The sequence below is a fragment of the Dermochelys coriacea genome, chromosome 27, assembly GCF_009764565.3.
Source record: "Dermochelys coriacea isolate rDerCor1 chromosome 27, rDerCor1.pri.v4, whole genome shotgun sequence".
Lineage (NCBI taxonomy): Eukaryota > Metazoa > Chordata > Testudines > Dermochelyidae > Dermochelys > Dermochelys coriacea.
In genome coordinates, this window is record NC_050094.1 from 13,075,366 (window position 1) to 13,091,374 (window position 16,009).

The 16,009-nt window shown below is 53.8% G+C and overlaps 1 protein-coding gene across 1 annotated transcript; it reads left to right on the forward strand.

The window, feature by feature from the left end:
• The first annotated feature begins 9,154 nt into the window (after positions 1–9,154).
• Positions 9,155–14,530, forward strand: CSF3 (colony stimulating factor 3). The gene is given in 6 exon segments (XM_043503320.1): positions 9,155–9,239; positions 9,242–9,325; positions 10,052–10,221; positions 12,232–12,339; positions 13,291–13,437; positions 13,663–14,530. Coding segments are annotated over 6 exon segments (753 nt in total). The 5' UTR covers positions 9,155–9,169; the 3' UTR covers positions 13,837–14,530.
• The last annotated feature ends 1,479 nt before the right edge of the window (positions 14,531–16,009 follow it).

The following is a 16,009-nucleotide window of genomic DNA, read 5'->3' on the forward strand; positions in this document are numbered from 1 at the left end:
ACGTGTGTGTGGTTTTGCGGCTTTCAGTTTCACAGTGGGGCGGGTGGAACGGCTTGGAAGCCCTGAAGCTTGCAGATGCGGTGACAGAAGGGAAGTACCTTTCTCCCAAGAGTGCCAGTCAGGATTCCTGGTCTCCCTTGCTCTAGTTACTGGTTATGCTGTCGCTCGTACACTACCAACAATGTGTTACCTGAAAAACCACCCTGGCTCAAGGTTAATCTCAAGGCTTCTCATTATAACTAGAGACTTAGCAGGTTCATCCCTGAAACTGCTCCTTGCAGCCTGCCCTCTGCCCCATTTGTAAGTAATACACCTGACCTCTGTTGTGTATGAACACAGTGCCCGCAAAAGTAGCAAGTGCTTCTCTGGGGTCCTATTTCTTCCCTTGTTTTCCACATACGGGGCCGAGGTCTCCTGATGCTCTGACAGCTGCTCCCTGTGCCTTGTCTCTGCTAGAAGAAAGTATTTCAAGGTTGGCAGCTGGCAACCCTCAAAACCAGTGTTGTGCTCCACAGAGTTGTTCTGTTCCACAGAGGTTCTTATAACCTGCTCCCCACACTAGGGCATGCATGCCTTCCAGTTGGGCATTCGTCACGGTGCTTAACATCTGTCACGGTAATTCTCCCTTCTGCTCCCCAGGAGCAGCATGTGCCGGGGCTTGGCTTGGCAGGTTTTTAGCATCAATGCCCTGGGTTTGTCAGAGAAGACAAACGCACCATTTTGGAGCAGGAGGTGGGTGGTTTGTGATGGTTCTTAACTGGTGGAGGAGTTCGTTCCACTCTCAGGCCAGCCCTGTGAAAGTTCTGGTATCAGCACCGACTAGCTTTATCCTTATGGCGCAGAGTTCCTTGTGTCAGAGGAGTGAAGTTGTTGATCAGGGTTCTTTATCCCACAGCTTTAGGCTCGGTTAGACTGAGGCCGGTAGACATTACTTCAATACCAATAACTTTGAAACCTTATACGCTAGTACTGGGTACAGGTGCTGCTGCCTGTGACCAGCAGGGGGTGCTGCAAAACCAGAGCAAGGCATGTACACTGTCACTGAAAGCAAGTGCAGCTGGAGGGATGGCAGGACTTCGTTAAAGGCCTGGCCTGAAACACCCAAAACAGCCTGTGACTAACTTCAAGTCACAGCCTGAGTTACACCAATCTAAACCAGGTCCTGAGGGCACCCTACTTCATCCCTCGGCGTTCCCCGGGCGCCACTTCTCGTGATTTACCCTCTGGCAGGACCAATGGGCAGGGAGCCAGGGGTCCAGTCCCGTAAGCAGAGAATGAAACCCAGAAGGGAAGTGCTAGTCAGTCAAGCCCTGATCCTGCATCACAGAGGTCCCCAACTTTTGGGCCAAGCTGCTCTAACCACAGACCACCAATTCCCCCTACCGAGTTGGGAGAGACAGAGGAAGGTCACCGCAGGGAAAGGCCTGGAAGAAATGACTGGGCTGCTAGGAGAGACAAGCCGAGCCTACAAAAGTCCAGCTCAGTGAATTAATCCCAGTTCCTCGCAGAAGCAGCCAGTGGCTCAGGGCAGCTGGAGCCATGCTGGGGCTTTTGTTGTGACTCCGTGGATGATTTGTGTTTGCTTTCAGAGCCATAGACAGTCTGGGAATGATTCCCTTTTATCCACAACGTGGGGGTTGCCCCCACTTCTCACCCACAGACCTCTGCTATTCCAGTCCTGCCCCCTCCGTCAGAAACGGCCAAGGAAACCCTCCTCCAACGCCACTGTTCTCCTCAGGGCACTTATTGTGCACGGCCAATAATGCACTTAGTGCATACTTAGTGCGCGCGGCATTCCTAGAGCCCGGCAGCTAGCCCCTGAGGCACGGTGGGCCCCACTCTGGTGTGAGTAATGTGCCTTGACTACACTGCACCACCAGAGGGCACCACGTCACTGGAGGAAACCCACTGCAGCCTCTGGCAAGCTGGGCACTGGGTTCAAGCCAGAGGCACGATCCTTAGAGTCCCGCTGGGCGCAGACTATGGGCCCCATTAGCCCTGAGCCATTGCCCGCTGGGCCGGAGCCTGTGAGGGGCCGGTGGCCTCCCAGGAGGGCAGTACATGTGCTGCCAGCAGGCAGGGGGCACAACCCGCGGTAGCCAGCAGTAAAGCTACTGGAGCCACAGCCCCAGGTGCCAGGCCAGGCATGGGTGTCCCGCAATGGTGGGAGGGACAGCTCTGGCTGGAGCCAGGCAAAGGGCAAGTGGGTGGGCGCATCCTGCAAAAGCCCCCTCGCATCTCTGCCAGTGCCCCCTGCTCCTGGCCTGCAGCCCTCCTGCTAGCCCAGCCCTGGGCTCCCCACACAGCTCTGCCAGTGCCCCCTGCTCCTGGCCTGCAGCCCTCCTGCTAGCCCAGCCCTGGGCTCCCCACACAGCTCTGCCAGGGCCCCCTGCTCCTGGCCTGCAGCCCTCTGTTACTCCAACCCTGGGCTGCCCCCAGCCCTGCCTGTGCCCCTCACACCTGACCCACAGCCCCCTGCTAGCCCAGCCCTGAGCTCCCCTCACATGGCTCTGCCAGAGCCCCTGTGCCTGAAACAAACCTTCCTGAGCTGCCACCACAGGCTGCTCCACTGATGCTGCTCAATTTCATCCTGCAGCCACCTGCTAGCTGAGCCCTGGGCTTCATCCCCCCCAGAAATCACAGCTCTGTTGGTGCCCCTCCCTCCTGCCCTGCAGCCCCCAGCTACCCCAGCCCTACAGCTCTGGCCCCGGTAACACTGAGAAATTCTCAGCCAATGCTGCTGTTCCCCCCCACTCTAGCCTCATCCCAGGGGTGAGGCAAGCAGGACGGAGGCTGGCGCAACCCCTGCTGCCCCAGGACAGGGGCGGAAGCGGGGCTGGTGTCTCGCTGACTGCGACGGGTATTGAAATTCCGTCTCACACAGGGTGCATTGTGCCTGGGGCTAAGGGCTTGCCCCACTCCAGACGGAGGAACTGCTAGCCACAGGCTCAGGGCGGAGAGCGACGCAGCCTGCCCGGGGCCGGGCCTGAGCCCCGCACCCTCCTAACCCCCCCCCCCCCGAAGGACTCTCTGCTTTGCTGAGACTGCTGCAAAACCCACTCAGCCTCATCCCCGCTGTGCCCCAGGTGGCCTCCGTCTGGGGTGGTGCTGAAAGTGTCTCCCCAGCAAAGGCCTGAATGGGAAAGGCTGGGGTGAGAAGGTGTGTTGGGAAAGCCCTGGTGGGTGTCATCCCGGCCATGGCCACAGGGCAGGGCTGTTCCCCACTGCTCTTAGTGCAGCTGTGGGGGGGGGGAACGCGGATTGGCCAGAAGAGATGCACCTGCCGGGGCGGGGGAAAAATGCACTGAGCCCCAGAAATGGCTGGGGGGGGGTGCTCCAGCCTGGGCTCTGCAGCAGCTCAGACTAGACAGCTGCTCCTGGCCTCAGTATTGGTGACACCCCCAACCGAGAAGAGTCTGAAAAGCGAGAGCCAGGGGCTGGTTCCAGCCTCTGCGGGGCAAGCGCTGCAGCCAGACCCCATGGACCAGCCAGAGCTGCCCCTCGGGCCCAGCCAGGGCTCCAGGAGGATTGGGTGCTGAAGGGATCCCTCCCATTCAGGTTTAATGCACATTGCTCCACCCAGGAGGGGTCCTCTCAGAAAACACATCCCAGAGGCCCACCTCACAGCATCTTACAGGAAGAGCCCAGATACTTTGGTGATAGCCGGCCAGATAACAGGGTCTTTCATCCTGAAGGGACCTCAGATGCTTTACAAGCCTCACACACTCAGAGGATTTACCTCACCCACCACTAAAATGCAGCCAGCTCTGGGGTGGAGCACTGCAGCTGAACAGCACACAGCAATGCTGGGTAGTTTCTGAGGGAAGGTGAAATTCTGTAACCAGAAGGGGAGAATCGATCCTGTGCACCTGGGCTCTCAGGCAATACCAGTAAAGCCAGACAGTTTGGTATGAGCCTGTCGGCAGGGGGCAGAGGTCTGGATTGACTCTGCCATGGCCATGCCATTAAAGCAGCACTTTCTAGCTATCTAAGGGGTTTATCTGGTCCCCAGGCTGTCAGTCTTTACCAGCTGTAATCTCACACCTCCTGTGGGGAAGAGTGGGGCTAATGTCCCCATTGCACAGATGGGAACTGAGGCACAGTGAGGCTAAGTGACTGGTCCCAGGGCCCTCAAGGAGCTGTGAACTCAACCCAGGTCTCCAGCATCCCAGGGCCCTAACCACTGAGCCAGCCTTCCTCCCTTTCCAGAGGAATTGGGGTAGAGCCCAGGGCTAGCACATCTGGATTTGTTTGTAGCAACAAGCTGGGAGAATGAACCAACCCATCCGAGCGCGATGCACATGTCTGTGGTTTCTTCACACCAAGCTCATCCTAGCTCCTCCCACTTGGGAAATCTAAGAGCATCCTGGATTTCCAAACCAGGCTGGGTCACATCCTGCCCTCGGTCCCTCCAGGGCAAGTCAGGAGCAAGGCCCAGGTAGTGGAACCAGGAAGATCTTGACCTGCAGGTTTCTACGAAATTGCACCCCCAGGACACACACAAACGTTCTCTCCCTTGGGATTCCTAAGTGGCTGGACCCCGGCCCTCTGGGGAGACGCCAGGTCTCAGGAGGGGCCTCTCTGACCAGTGAGATCTCCAGAGATCGCCAGAGAGCGATCGCTCCAGGAGACGCAGCTGCACAAACTGGGCTGAGCGACCCCCTTGGAGAATGGGCTGCAAGGGACAGAACAGTCCTGCCCTGAGAACGCACCCAGCCACTTCCTCAGAGAGGGCCCCCTGGGGCCGCATTCAGGAGGCCGAGTCGCTGCTCTGCGGGCAGGACGGGGTACCCCGTCTATGCACAGCGGGGCACAGCAGAGCCGGCGTGTGGGCATGGGGGGCAGGACTGGAGTCCATTTTCAAACCGAGAGTCCCACACATGCACTGGGGGCAGAGAGCTCCTCTTGCTCCATGGCGCTGGGCTAGCCCCACCTCAACTCAGCCTTGGGCCTCGCCGAGATCCAGGAGAGCCTCCTGCCTGCGTGAGGACAGGAGCAGCTAAAATGGAGCTCAAAGGTGGCAGCTGCGCTAAGAAAGGCTATGTTTCCTGCGCACTTTGGCTGGTGGAAACTCCACCATGCTTGGTAATCATGACAAAGCTCACTTCTGGGTGCTCTCACACCCATCCCCGTCGTTTCTGGGCTTGCGCCCAGTTCCTCCCATGGAAAGCAGCTGTTGTGACTTCCTCTCTAAGGCGTATTTCTGACTCACTCTTTTCTTTTTAATAGCCCTAATTCTTGAAAACGAAAGCTGCTGACTGCCAGCTATGCCCAACTGTTTGACCCTGAGCCAAAACTTTCCATGTTCACCACTTCCAAGGAGGTGACACAGTCCATAGGAACCCTCCATTCCCCAGGCCTCAGTGGCCAACTACTTCTCTCCTTTCTTCCTCACCAGGCCGGATTAACCTTTTGTGGGCCCTGTGCCAAATATATTTGTGGGTCCCCATGGGGGCAATGGAGCATGGCACAGGGGGGTTGGTCCCTGGAGCAAGGGGCGGCCAAGGGCAGGGCATGGCATGGCAGGGCTGGGGCAGTCCCGCTCTGCCCAGCCCAAGGCACGGGCATTATTTACAAACTGGCAGTTGCCAGCCCCACAGGATCCTGGCCAGCCCTGTGCTGCCAGCATGCCCCTTCCCCTCAGGGGCAGGCCCATACAGCTCCCCCAGCCAACACCCCCCAACTCCCTATGGCCAGAGCCCCCACCCAACCTCCCACAAATGCACAGCGCCCTGCACAACTCCACTCCTGCCCACAGCCCCACCACAATTGCCCAGCACCCCCCACAGAACCCCTACTCCCTAGTGCCCCAACACACACAGATCTTCCCTGCCCCTTCACAGCCCAGCACCCCCTAAACCCTTCAGAGATCCACTCCCGCATGCCCTGCTTCCCAGCCGCACTCATCGGCCCAGCTGGGAGGTGACCATGGGTGGTGGGAAGCAGAGACTGCCCAGAGCCGGAGGGGCACTGGGGTTCGGCCAGGAGGTGGAGAGGAGCCCTCGGCCGGCAGGCAGGAGCAAGTAATGGGTGAGGAGAAGCCAACATGCTTGTGGGGTCTCGGCCCAGTGCAAGCGGAGCAGGCTGGGGCCCCTTCCGAGCATGGGCCCGGCTGCATAGCACCACTGGTATCACTGTAAACGTGGCACTGTTCCTCCCAGCCCAGCTTTGTGTCATGGCCTGCAATCTCTCTGCAGAAGAAGGGACTCTTGAAAGCTTCCCATGAAAGTCAATCGGGAGATTCTGCCTCCCAGGAGGTGAAATTCCCTTGGGCATCAGCTCTCCCGCCCGGCTCCAGTCACACGGAGCCCCAGACAGTGTTGACCGCCTGCAGAGGGGTGACCATCAGCCAGGAATGTCTGTGGGGAGCAAACTGAATTCAGCCCTGAAGCCCGTTGAGGGAGATGGGGCAGAATCTCAGAGCCATTAGCATTCACAACAAATTCTCTCCAGTCCACGGAACAGAGAGAGGCGAAGCCACAGCCCCAGGGCCATCAAGCAAGTGAGAAAACCCAGGAGTCCTGACTCCACAACCCCTTCTGCTCTAATCACTAGACTAATTTGATCCAGTGAGTGGAGTAGGGAATTGTCAGTCAGGTTCCGTAATGGGGACACCGCAAACCTGGTATCAGACTCCCTCTGCCTCTGTTTCCCCACTCTCCTGTAAGCCGCCAGCCAGCGCATCAGTGAGCCCACTGTTGCGAAAATTAATCAGCAGTGAAATAGTGAATGTCACTGAAAGTGTCATGGTGGTCCTTCAGGTTCAGTTAACATCCCATTGAGGTGGATGGCTTGAATCATGCCCCTCAGAGCAATTGCCGGGGGTCGACTGGATCAACTTACACTCATCTGGTGTAATGGTTACATTCGCAACCATTAGCTGGTGTAAATCAGTGCAGACCATTGCTTTTGGCTGACCTACACCTGCGGGGATCTGAGATCCACAGAGAGCCCCAGTGGGGGCGGCCTCTGAGGCACCGTGGAACACCCCGAGCCCAGGGTAAAGTGATTACACCAAGGCCCCAGAGGAGAAGTGGAGGGCAAAGGGTCAGCATGAGGAGGATGTGGTTTCCCCTCACCCCCCCCCCCAGCTTTTGCCTCTCCGAGAGATCATGCTGGGACAGATGGTTTAAATCCCCATGCCGGGATGTGGTGAGGCAGGTTGGACTTTTTAGTTCTTTGGCACCTGCCCGGAATCCCATTTCCTTGTTCCCAGGCAGGTAGAACATGGAGCTTGCGGTTAAAAGGAGCCAGGCCAATACATTCCAGGCCATCCCATTAAGTGCCGCAGCCGCTTTGCCAAGGGGCTGGGCTCAAAGTCAGGCCCACAGTCCAGCTTCCCTCTCCAGCTCCATTTCCGAGCAATCGTCCCTCTACCCCCAACCAGGAGTTGGTTCAGCTGGCACTGGGCCAGGCAGCCCAAGCTGGAAATGTGCTTCGCAGTTTCCCCACCAGCCTGCCAACAAAAAAACACTGAGGAGTGACGAAGTAGCACCAGCATCAGATCCCCCGAGTCTGGGAAATGATTGCCTCTCCCAGAGCCCGGCACAGGATCGCTCCCGTTAGAGCCTTACCAAGGGTGCTGGAGCTCCTGTCGCTACATGGAGTGCCCACATCTTTCCTCCCGGGCCCATTCCCCACCCTGAGCCAGCTAACACTGCTGGAAAGAGGGCTGGGACCCTGGAGAGCCTGGTTCAGATTCCTCATGGTGTCTGTATCCCAGCAGCGCTGAGAGCGAGGTGCTGCACACACACAGTGAAATCCTGGCCCGCAGCGATCAATGGCAAGACTTCCATTACTTGAATTTCACGCACAGCAAGGCCCTGCCCCGAACAAGCTTGCTATCTAAATAGACAAGGCAGGCCAGGAGCAGGAGAGAACCAGAGACAGCCATGTGTTTTCCATGTGACCCCAGTCACATCCCTTACACCAAGATAGCAGCCTTCAACTACCTGAAGCGGGGTTCCAAAGGGGATGGATCTAGATTGTTCTCAGTGGTGGCAGACGACAGAACAAGGAGCAATGGTCTCAAGTTGCAGTGGGGGAGGTCTAGGTTGGATATTAGGAAACACTGATGAATGGGTTTTAGCCCACAAAAGCTTATGCCCAAATAAATTTCTTAGTCTCTAAGGTGCCACAAGTACTCCTCGTTCTTTTTACTATTTCACTAGGAGGGTAGTGAAGCACTGGAATGGGTTACCTAGGGAGGTGGCGGATTCTCCATCCGTAGAGGTTTTTGAGGTCTGGCTTGACAAAGCCCTGGCTGGGATGATTTAGTTGGTGTTTGTCCTGCTTTGAGCAGGGGATTGGATTAGATGAGCTCCTGAGGTCTCTTCCAACCCTAATATTCTATGAATATCTTCCTAGGACAATTCCTGAATTTTAGGGTTTTGAGTTGGGCATCTACGACCACTAGCCATTTTGGAAAGCTGGCCTAAAGCCTTGCTGTGCCTCAGTTTCCCCATTTGTGACTAATGATCCTTCCCTATCTCCCTAAGGGGTGCTGTGAGGATCACAATCATTCATGGCTGCCTAGGACCCAGATACCATGGTGTGGGCCCCTCTGGACCTAAGACATAGGATCTCTCAGCAAGCAGACACATGCCGTTTTAATTGTAGGCGAAGCATATATCACATGAGGGAATGTTAGTGGTTCGACTTGAGGGCAAGTGAACACAGCTACAAGGAAAAAGGAATGAAAAGGTAATTTCTCTCTCTTCTTCATGACCTAATTACTTTGTTAATTTAACAAAACACTCCACTCAAGTTGCTCGAGAACAGAGCAGCTCCTTATAGTGTAAGGATAACAAAGTTTGATCAGGACTGAGATGTCTTGTCAGCTCACAATTAAATCTCTGATGGGGAATAAAGAATAGCTGATCTTTTAGGGAGTGGCTGACTTTAGGGGCATTCCAGGGTTTAAAGAGCAATGAGAATTAGTGAGTTTCTATTGATCTTGCCCCAGCAGGCTGGAGAACAGGTCCAGCTGTCTAAGATTGGGTCTCAAGTAGAACCAATTGGAGCCATTAGAAACCCCACATTTTGCAAAATCTGAAAACACAAATCTGTGAAAATAAGTATTCTAGGAATTTGATGTCCATGTGCCCAGCAATTTGTCATACTTGCTTCATCATTTCATAAGAATGAATTTTCCCTGACAAGACTATAAATGCCCCGTATTGATGAGAGGTTCAGCATTCATGAACTGAAAGGGACTAGTGCAGCTTTTGCGTCTGTCTTATCACATTCCCGGTAACCGTCATAAACTCAAAAGGGGAGGAGATACCGAGAAGATTCCAAGCATTTAGAATGAGATCTCTCCAAAGTAAGTATGAACCTTCACTCGACAGCGAGATACCATAGCCACTGACTTCCTAGTAGCAAACTGCTTGGATTTATTCTAGGTGAGGGGGCTGGTAAGTGTGATTTGGGGAACAGCAGTGTCTTCATTTACTATATAGGAGGTTTGGGTTGTTTGATTTAAAAAAAAAATAATAATTTTTTTTTCTTCTTCCTTCTTCCTGGTATATTTGCCTATTTATAGCGTAACCAGGGAAAGAATTGCTGGGAGGACAAATACACATAATTTAAGAGGCATGTGTTTTATACAGGCTGGGTTATGTTTTAAACAGGTAGGGTTTACTCTTAATGCATGTTATGGATGAGTTTGCCTCGCTACAAAAAATTCTGAGAGTTCTGAGCATCGGAAAGCAGAGGCGATTTAAATCAAAGTCTTGATCTAACTTGAACTATAAAAGCTTTAATGTATAACTTGTGTTTATTTAGACTAAGTTCCTTGGGCAGAGAGTGGGGGAACCAACACACTTTGCAGTGATGCTTACATGAGAACAGTTTCCACTGAAAGTTCTCCTGGGGACGGCCTGTCTCTCACTATGTGTATGTGCCGTGCCCAGCATACTGGGCCCCCAACCTACTATCTCCTCTGAACACAGAGAAGGCGCTTCTCCCGCTCTGGATCTGGGGCCACATCTGGATTCCTCTGCACTTACCTGACTGACTCTGCTTCTCTCTCTCCTTCCTTCACCCCCAGGTGTTCTGCCGTTGCTAGTCAGCACTGTGCTGTGTTTGGGGTGCACCATGCTGTACGCAGCTCCCCTGCCAGAGTTCTCCGGGGATCAGGATTTCCAGCAATTCCTGCAGAAGGACCTGGAATACATCCGCAAAATCAAAGGGGACGTCGCCCAGGTGCAGGAGCTTGTGGTGAGTTGCTCAACACAAACCAGTGAGAGGCATTGAGGGCAGCCAAGGTCTGGGGTGGGGGTGGGCTGTGCAATGCACCCAGGGGCTCATCTATGACCTGCACAAAGGGGCTTCTTGACATCTGACAAGAAAGCTGCAGCTACACCCCTCCCTGGCAATTTGGGGTCTGTCACTCTGAAGTGATGCTGGGGGCTGCAGCGTGGCTGGAGGGGACTCGGGGAGCTGCGCAGTGGGTTAAACTGTAACACGGGAGGATCCCTGTAGCACTGAGCACTCAGGGGTAGGTCCCTGACATTCTGATCAGGAGGCTTCATCTCTGCTGAGGATCTCAGCTCCAGGCTCGCAGACAGACAGAGATCCAGACAGACAGGCTTCCCCAGCAGCTATGCCTTGGGTTGGGCAGCAGGACTTAACAGCAGGACAAGATGGATTGGGAGATCACTCCACGTTGTCAGACCCTTTGTTGTAGAGCAGCGTGAAGTTGTGCTGATCTTCCCCAGGGACAGACGCCAGACCAGGTCCCCACTACCTTCAGCTGGCAGGGTCACAGACAAGGGCCCTCCTGATCCAGCAAATGTAGCAAACTTCAGCCCCTGGCACGAAATACACAACAGGAGCAAGAGGAACCGTGCGTCTTCACCTCCCTCAAAGCAAGAACCAGAAACAGGGACCCATCCCCTCCCCAGAGGAGTTGCAGGCTGCTCCTTCTCCTGGACAAGTGTCTTCTCAGGGACCAGGCCTGACAATTTACTCAGCCACTAGGTAGAGGATCCGTCCATGCAGTCTTTCCCTTCTGGTCGCTCTGCCCCTGCCTGATGCAGGCAGAGAGCGGATTTGAGGATCGTGGATCCTCCTCTTCAGGCTTTGGACTGCAGTTTGTTTGGCCTGATCCTCATGCATTTCTGCAGCTCTCTTTCCTCAGGCGAGCAGCCCTGTTTAATTCAATGTTACTCCCACCAAGGTGTTTTCAGGATCAGGCCTTTAGGATTTGGCCCAAAAAAAGTTTTTCGCCCTGATCATGTTAAATTTGGAAGCAGACACTGGCTAGGCTGCTGGCCCGGGGGATCCAAAGGGGCATGTTTCCTGGAGATTACAGCTAGTGCTTGCCAGTATTTTAACCCTGTGGGGCAGGGAGTCTTATTCGCATAGCCGGTGGATGTGTTTGCTTTGGTCCAGTTTCCAAGGTCTCGCACGACCACGCCAGCCAATGAGTCCCTCTCCTTTCCTGCTATTCCCGCGGCTGTGCCAAAGGAAAGGACAATGAAAAAATGAAAATAGGAAATCATTGCTTGGGAAAAGGCAGGCGAGAATAATAGAATCAGAGAAAGACAGGGCTGGAAGGGACTCCAGGCAGGACCAAGCAAACCCAGACCATCCATGACAGGTGTTGGTCCAACCTGTTCTTAAAAACCTCCAGTGACAGGGATTCCACAACCTCCCTGGGAAGCCTGTTCCAGAGCTTAGCTACCCTGATGGTTAGAAAGTTTTTCCTAACATCTCACCTAAAACTCCCTTGTGCAGATTAAGCCCATTACTTCTTGTCCTACCTTCAGTGGACATGGAAAACAATCCATCCCCGTCCTCTTTACAACAACCCTTAATACATCTGAAGCCTAATGAAGAGCAGAATAGGGTAGTCCCCTCCTGTGTCTTACATACAGTGCTCCTGTTAATATACCTTGGAATGGTATTAGCCTTTTTCACAACAGCATCACATTGTTGACTCATATTCAGTCTGTGACCTGCCCCCAGATCCTTTTCAGACCACTGCCTACGCAGACAGTCCCCATTCTGCAGTTGTGCATTGGATTCCACCCCCCCAAGTGTAGAACTTTGCACTTGAGCTCAGTGGGTAAAGTTTGCAGGATTGGGGGTGGCGTCTGGAACACACCGTTGCATTCTTAGCATATACTGGGGTCCAGTAACAGCAATCGCTAGCTGTTGCCGAGGCAATACTTGGTTTATAACGCCCGCCTCCTGATTGTACCTTCTCTTCTCATCCCACCTCAGTGCACGACCCTTCAGCTCTGCAACGAGGAGGAGCTGATGCTTGTCAAGCAAAAACTGGGCATTTCCCAGGCTCCGCTGAACCAGTGTCACAGCAAGACCTTCCAAGTGGTGAGTCTGACTGCAAGGGACTACAGCAAGGGAGTGTGGGGGGGTTGGAAGCAATCCTGTGGCTTAAGGGCCCGAGCTTGCTCCCGCTGACAGTGGAAGACCAAGGTCCCAGTCGTACTGATTCCAGCACCAGGTCTCTGCCTGTAGCAGGAGTGCAGGATCAGCTCCAAAAGCATTAGAGGAGCAGCACCCCGCGGTGCTTCCCGGCCCGGGGGTGAAGGAAAGGCACTCCTGCCATGAGTGACTGGTTCTCAGCTTTGGCTTCTCTCCAGCCACGGCAGCCTTCTCCAAAACAACAGCAATGGAACCACTTCCACCCTGTTCCTCTGCCAGCTTCACAGAGCCCAAACACCTCTTGCGGCTCAACTGCTGGCCTCTCGGCTATGTCCAAAGCTGGGCTCCCAGGCCAGGGCTTGGCTTTTAAACCCAACCCTCAGAATAGCCCAGTCAAAAATAGCTGGGCGGGGGCAGCGAGCTAGAAAGAGGGGGAGGCTTCCTCATAGCCCTAGCAAATGCTTCTGTAACTTGACTCAGCACTTCCTGCCCTTGCTGATCCCCAGTGCTGGCCCAGTGGTGAGGGAGGAAGGGGCCTAGGTTTGTGCTGCCTAGCTGAGCTTCACGGATCCGTCAGCCTGGGTTGGGGGGAGTCTCTGGCCCTTGCAGGGTCTTGAGCTCGGTGGTCATATTTTCCAGCCCTGCTCTAAAGCCATGACTCGAGGGGAGTCCCTGGCAAGGAAAGAGCCCCAGGGGAAGTGCCAACCCTCCAGGGGGAAAGGGAACAGCTGGCCCACTGCAGTTACAGTTAACCTCTTCCGTGCTGCACTGTCACCGCAGCCAATGTGTTTCGCTGGGATAGACATTTCACGGGAAATTTGATGCCAACCAGGTCACTAAAGAGCTAGTGCCCAGCTCAAGCCTCCTCTCTCAACTCCTTCCTTCTTGTGCCCACAGGATGCCTGCTTCAGCCAGATCCGGGATGGGCTTCAAATCTACCACAGCCACCTCGCTGTCCTCCTCCAGCTCCTGCCAGCTCACTCCAGCCTAGTGGATGCCCTCCGGCTGGATGTCTCGAACCTGTCCACTAACATCCAGCAGCAGGTACACTGCTCCGCTTGCTCCCCCTGTGGGTGGGACCAGGCCATCGGGGGGGCAGGGCCCCTGGATGCAGCCAGGATCCTAGCAGCCTTCACCCCAATCAAGTGACCCAGACAGGGAGCCAGGCAGGGCAGGGCCTTGCAGCAAAGGTGAAGCTTCCCTGGGTGCATCAGGCGCTGGCTCCATGGGGCCCCTGCTAATGCTGCTTACTGTCTCCCGCTCCTTTAGATGGAGGATCTGGGGCTGAACACGGTGACGTACCCCAAGGCCGAGGGCCATGGCACCCTTCCCAGCCTCTCGTCCGACTTCGACAAACAAGCCAGCGGATTCATCATCCCCGCCAACTTCAAGCGCTTCCTGGAGGCAGCCTTCCGGGCCCTCCGCCACCTCACGCTGGTGTGAAGGGGTGCAGGGATGCGCTTCCCGCACTGCAACCTCCGGCCCCGCGTTGGAGCCTGAGAAGTCCCATACCTTAGGGACGCTCCGGGCTTTGAGATCTAAGGGGGAGCTTTACGGGGGAGGAGGGTCTCTGAGTGGGGGAAGGGAAGCATCTCCCAGCTGGAGGATGCTCTACTCATCCAGCCTATAGTCTCCCTTATTCCCAGCCCATCCCCCCACCACCTCCAACCATCACTCTCTGCAAAGCAACAACCCAGGCTTAACTATTGGACTGGGGTATTAGCAGCAGCTGCCCCTTCGTCTCTGGGTCAGCAGCAAACCCTCCCCCAAACCACTGTTTACTATTCCCCAGGGTTTGAGGCTGGGCATAGTTCTCTTTTAGGGTGACCAGATAGCAAGTTTGAAAAATAAGGATGGGGTGGGGGGGGTAATAGGTGCCTGTGTAAGACAAAGTCTCAAATACTGGAACTGTGCCTACAAAATCGGGATATCTGGTCATCCTATGCTCCATAAAGGTTATTTATTTCTCATTTGTGAGCTTCACCACTGGCTGGTGCATCCACGCACACGGCCCCAATGCAGGTTTCAGAGTAGCAGCCGTGTTAGTCTGTATTCGCAAAAAGAAAAGGAGTACTTGTGGCACCTTAGAGACTAACAAATTTATTAGAGCATAAGCTTTCGTGAGCTACAGCTCACTTCATCGGATGCCCCAATGCAAACACTGTCCAGCTTATTTAATATTTATCACTATTTAATATTTATAGGGGTTTGGAATCTGTTGGCAGAAGTATTTAAGTGCAACTGGTCTATGGTATATTTTTAAAGTCAAAATCTATTTCCTTTATAACGAATCACGGGCATCATCATTGAATGTTTTGCAGCAGCAGCAAATCCAGGAGCAGGCCCTGGGCTGCTGGTTGTGCATTTTTGTGTGTGTATGTGCGCAATGTGGTTACTGTTTAATATTTAAACAAATGAGCATCTCCAGTACCAGGTGTTTGCACTTTGGTAGCTGGACCAAGCACAAGACTGGGAGCCAAAAGCTCCTGGGTCTAGTACCAGCTCTGGCCCAACTCCCCGTGGGATCTTGGTCAACAATCAGTGCCTCAGTTTCCCCATCTGTCAAATGGGGGATGCTAATGTTTACCTACCTCACAAAGCTGGTGTGAGGGTTAATTTTTTTCTTGTCCAGCCAAGGGCAAGGTCTGAGGGAGTAGGATGGCAAAGCACCTGCAGAGAGGGGTTTGCTGGGAGCACTCAGCCATTGAGTGTGGAGAAGCCTGCGCTCTGGAAAGCCTCCGGAGCTTTGGATTAGGCCCCAAGCACGGACAGAGTGCAGTACTCAGCTCAAGCCACTTCACTTCTTGCTTGAACACAAGCCTGCTGGGGGGGGCGGGTAAATGGGTCAGGGCTCTTAGGTTCCATTCCCAGCTCGCCCGCCGACTAGCTGCATGCCCTTACGTATGTTGCTTCCCTGATCCTTGCCTCAGTTTCCTCATCTATAAAGGGGGGTAATCCCCTTTATCCTCAGATGAAGGCACTTTAAAATGTCATTTTCCTTCCTGGCTTGTGGGCAGTGCAGGGACAGAATTGGCTAACATTGTTTTTGTTGTAACAGTGCGTTTATGCAAAACTGATTATTATTTAACAGTCTTGGCAGGAGGGCAGACTCCTTAATTAGCAAAGTCCTTGGTTGGGGTATTGCTTATGCAAAGCCAGCTCACCCTCCCAGAAAACAGTGATATGAATGAACCAGCTTTTCTGTAACTTTTTATATTATTTTTATATATTTATATTTTAAAAATGCACAATCCACTGTTCCTGCTCGTTCACCCATTAGATTTACATTCATGTCAAATTGATTTTATTTATTATAATTTAAGTTAATTATTTACATCTTAATTCTTATCAACTATTATCGCTCCTTTAACTTCAAATGATTTTTTGCTGAAAATGGCTCAGACGTGAATCCTACCAGATTTCTATATGGCTCAAATTCCAGCTACACTGAATCCAACCAGTGTGGACTGGGCTGGAGGGATTGGTGTTGCCTGTATGTTTCAAAGCTGTCACCAACAGACAACTCGCATGCATTTTGATATAAATCACATTGTACTAGATTAGCGGAGACTGTGCAATTCTACCTCCCCAGATGATCCAGATGAAGAATGTCCAT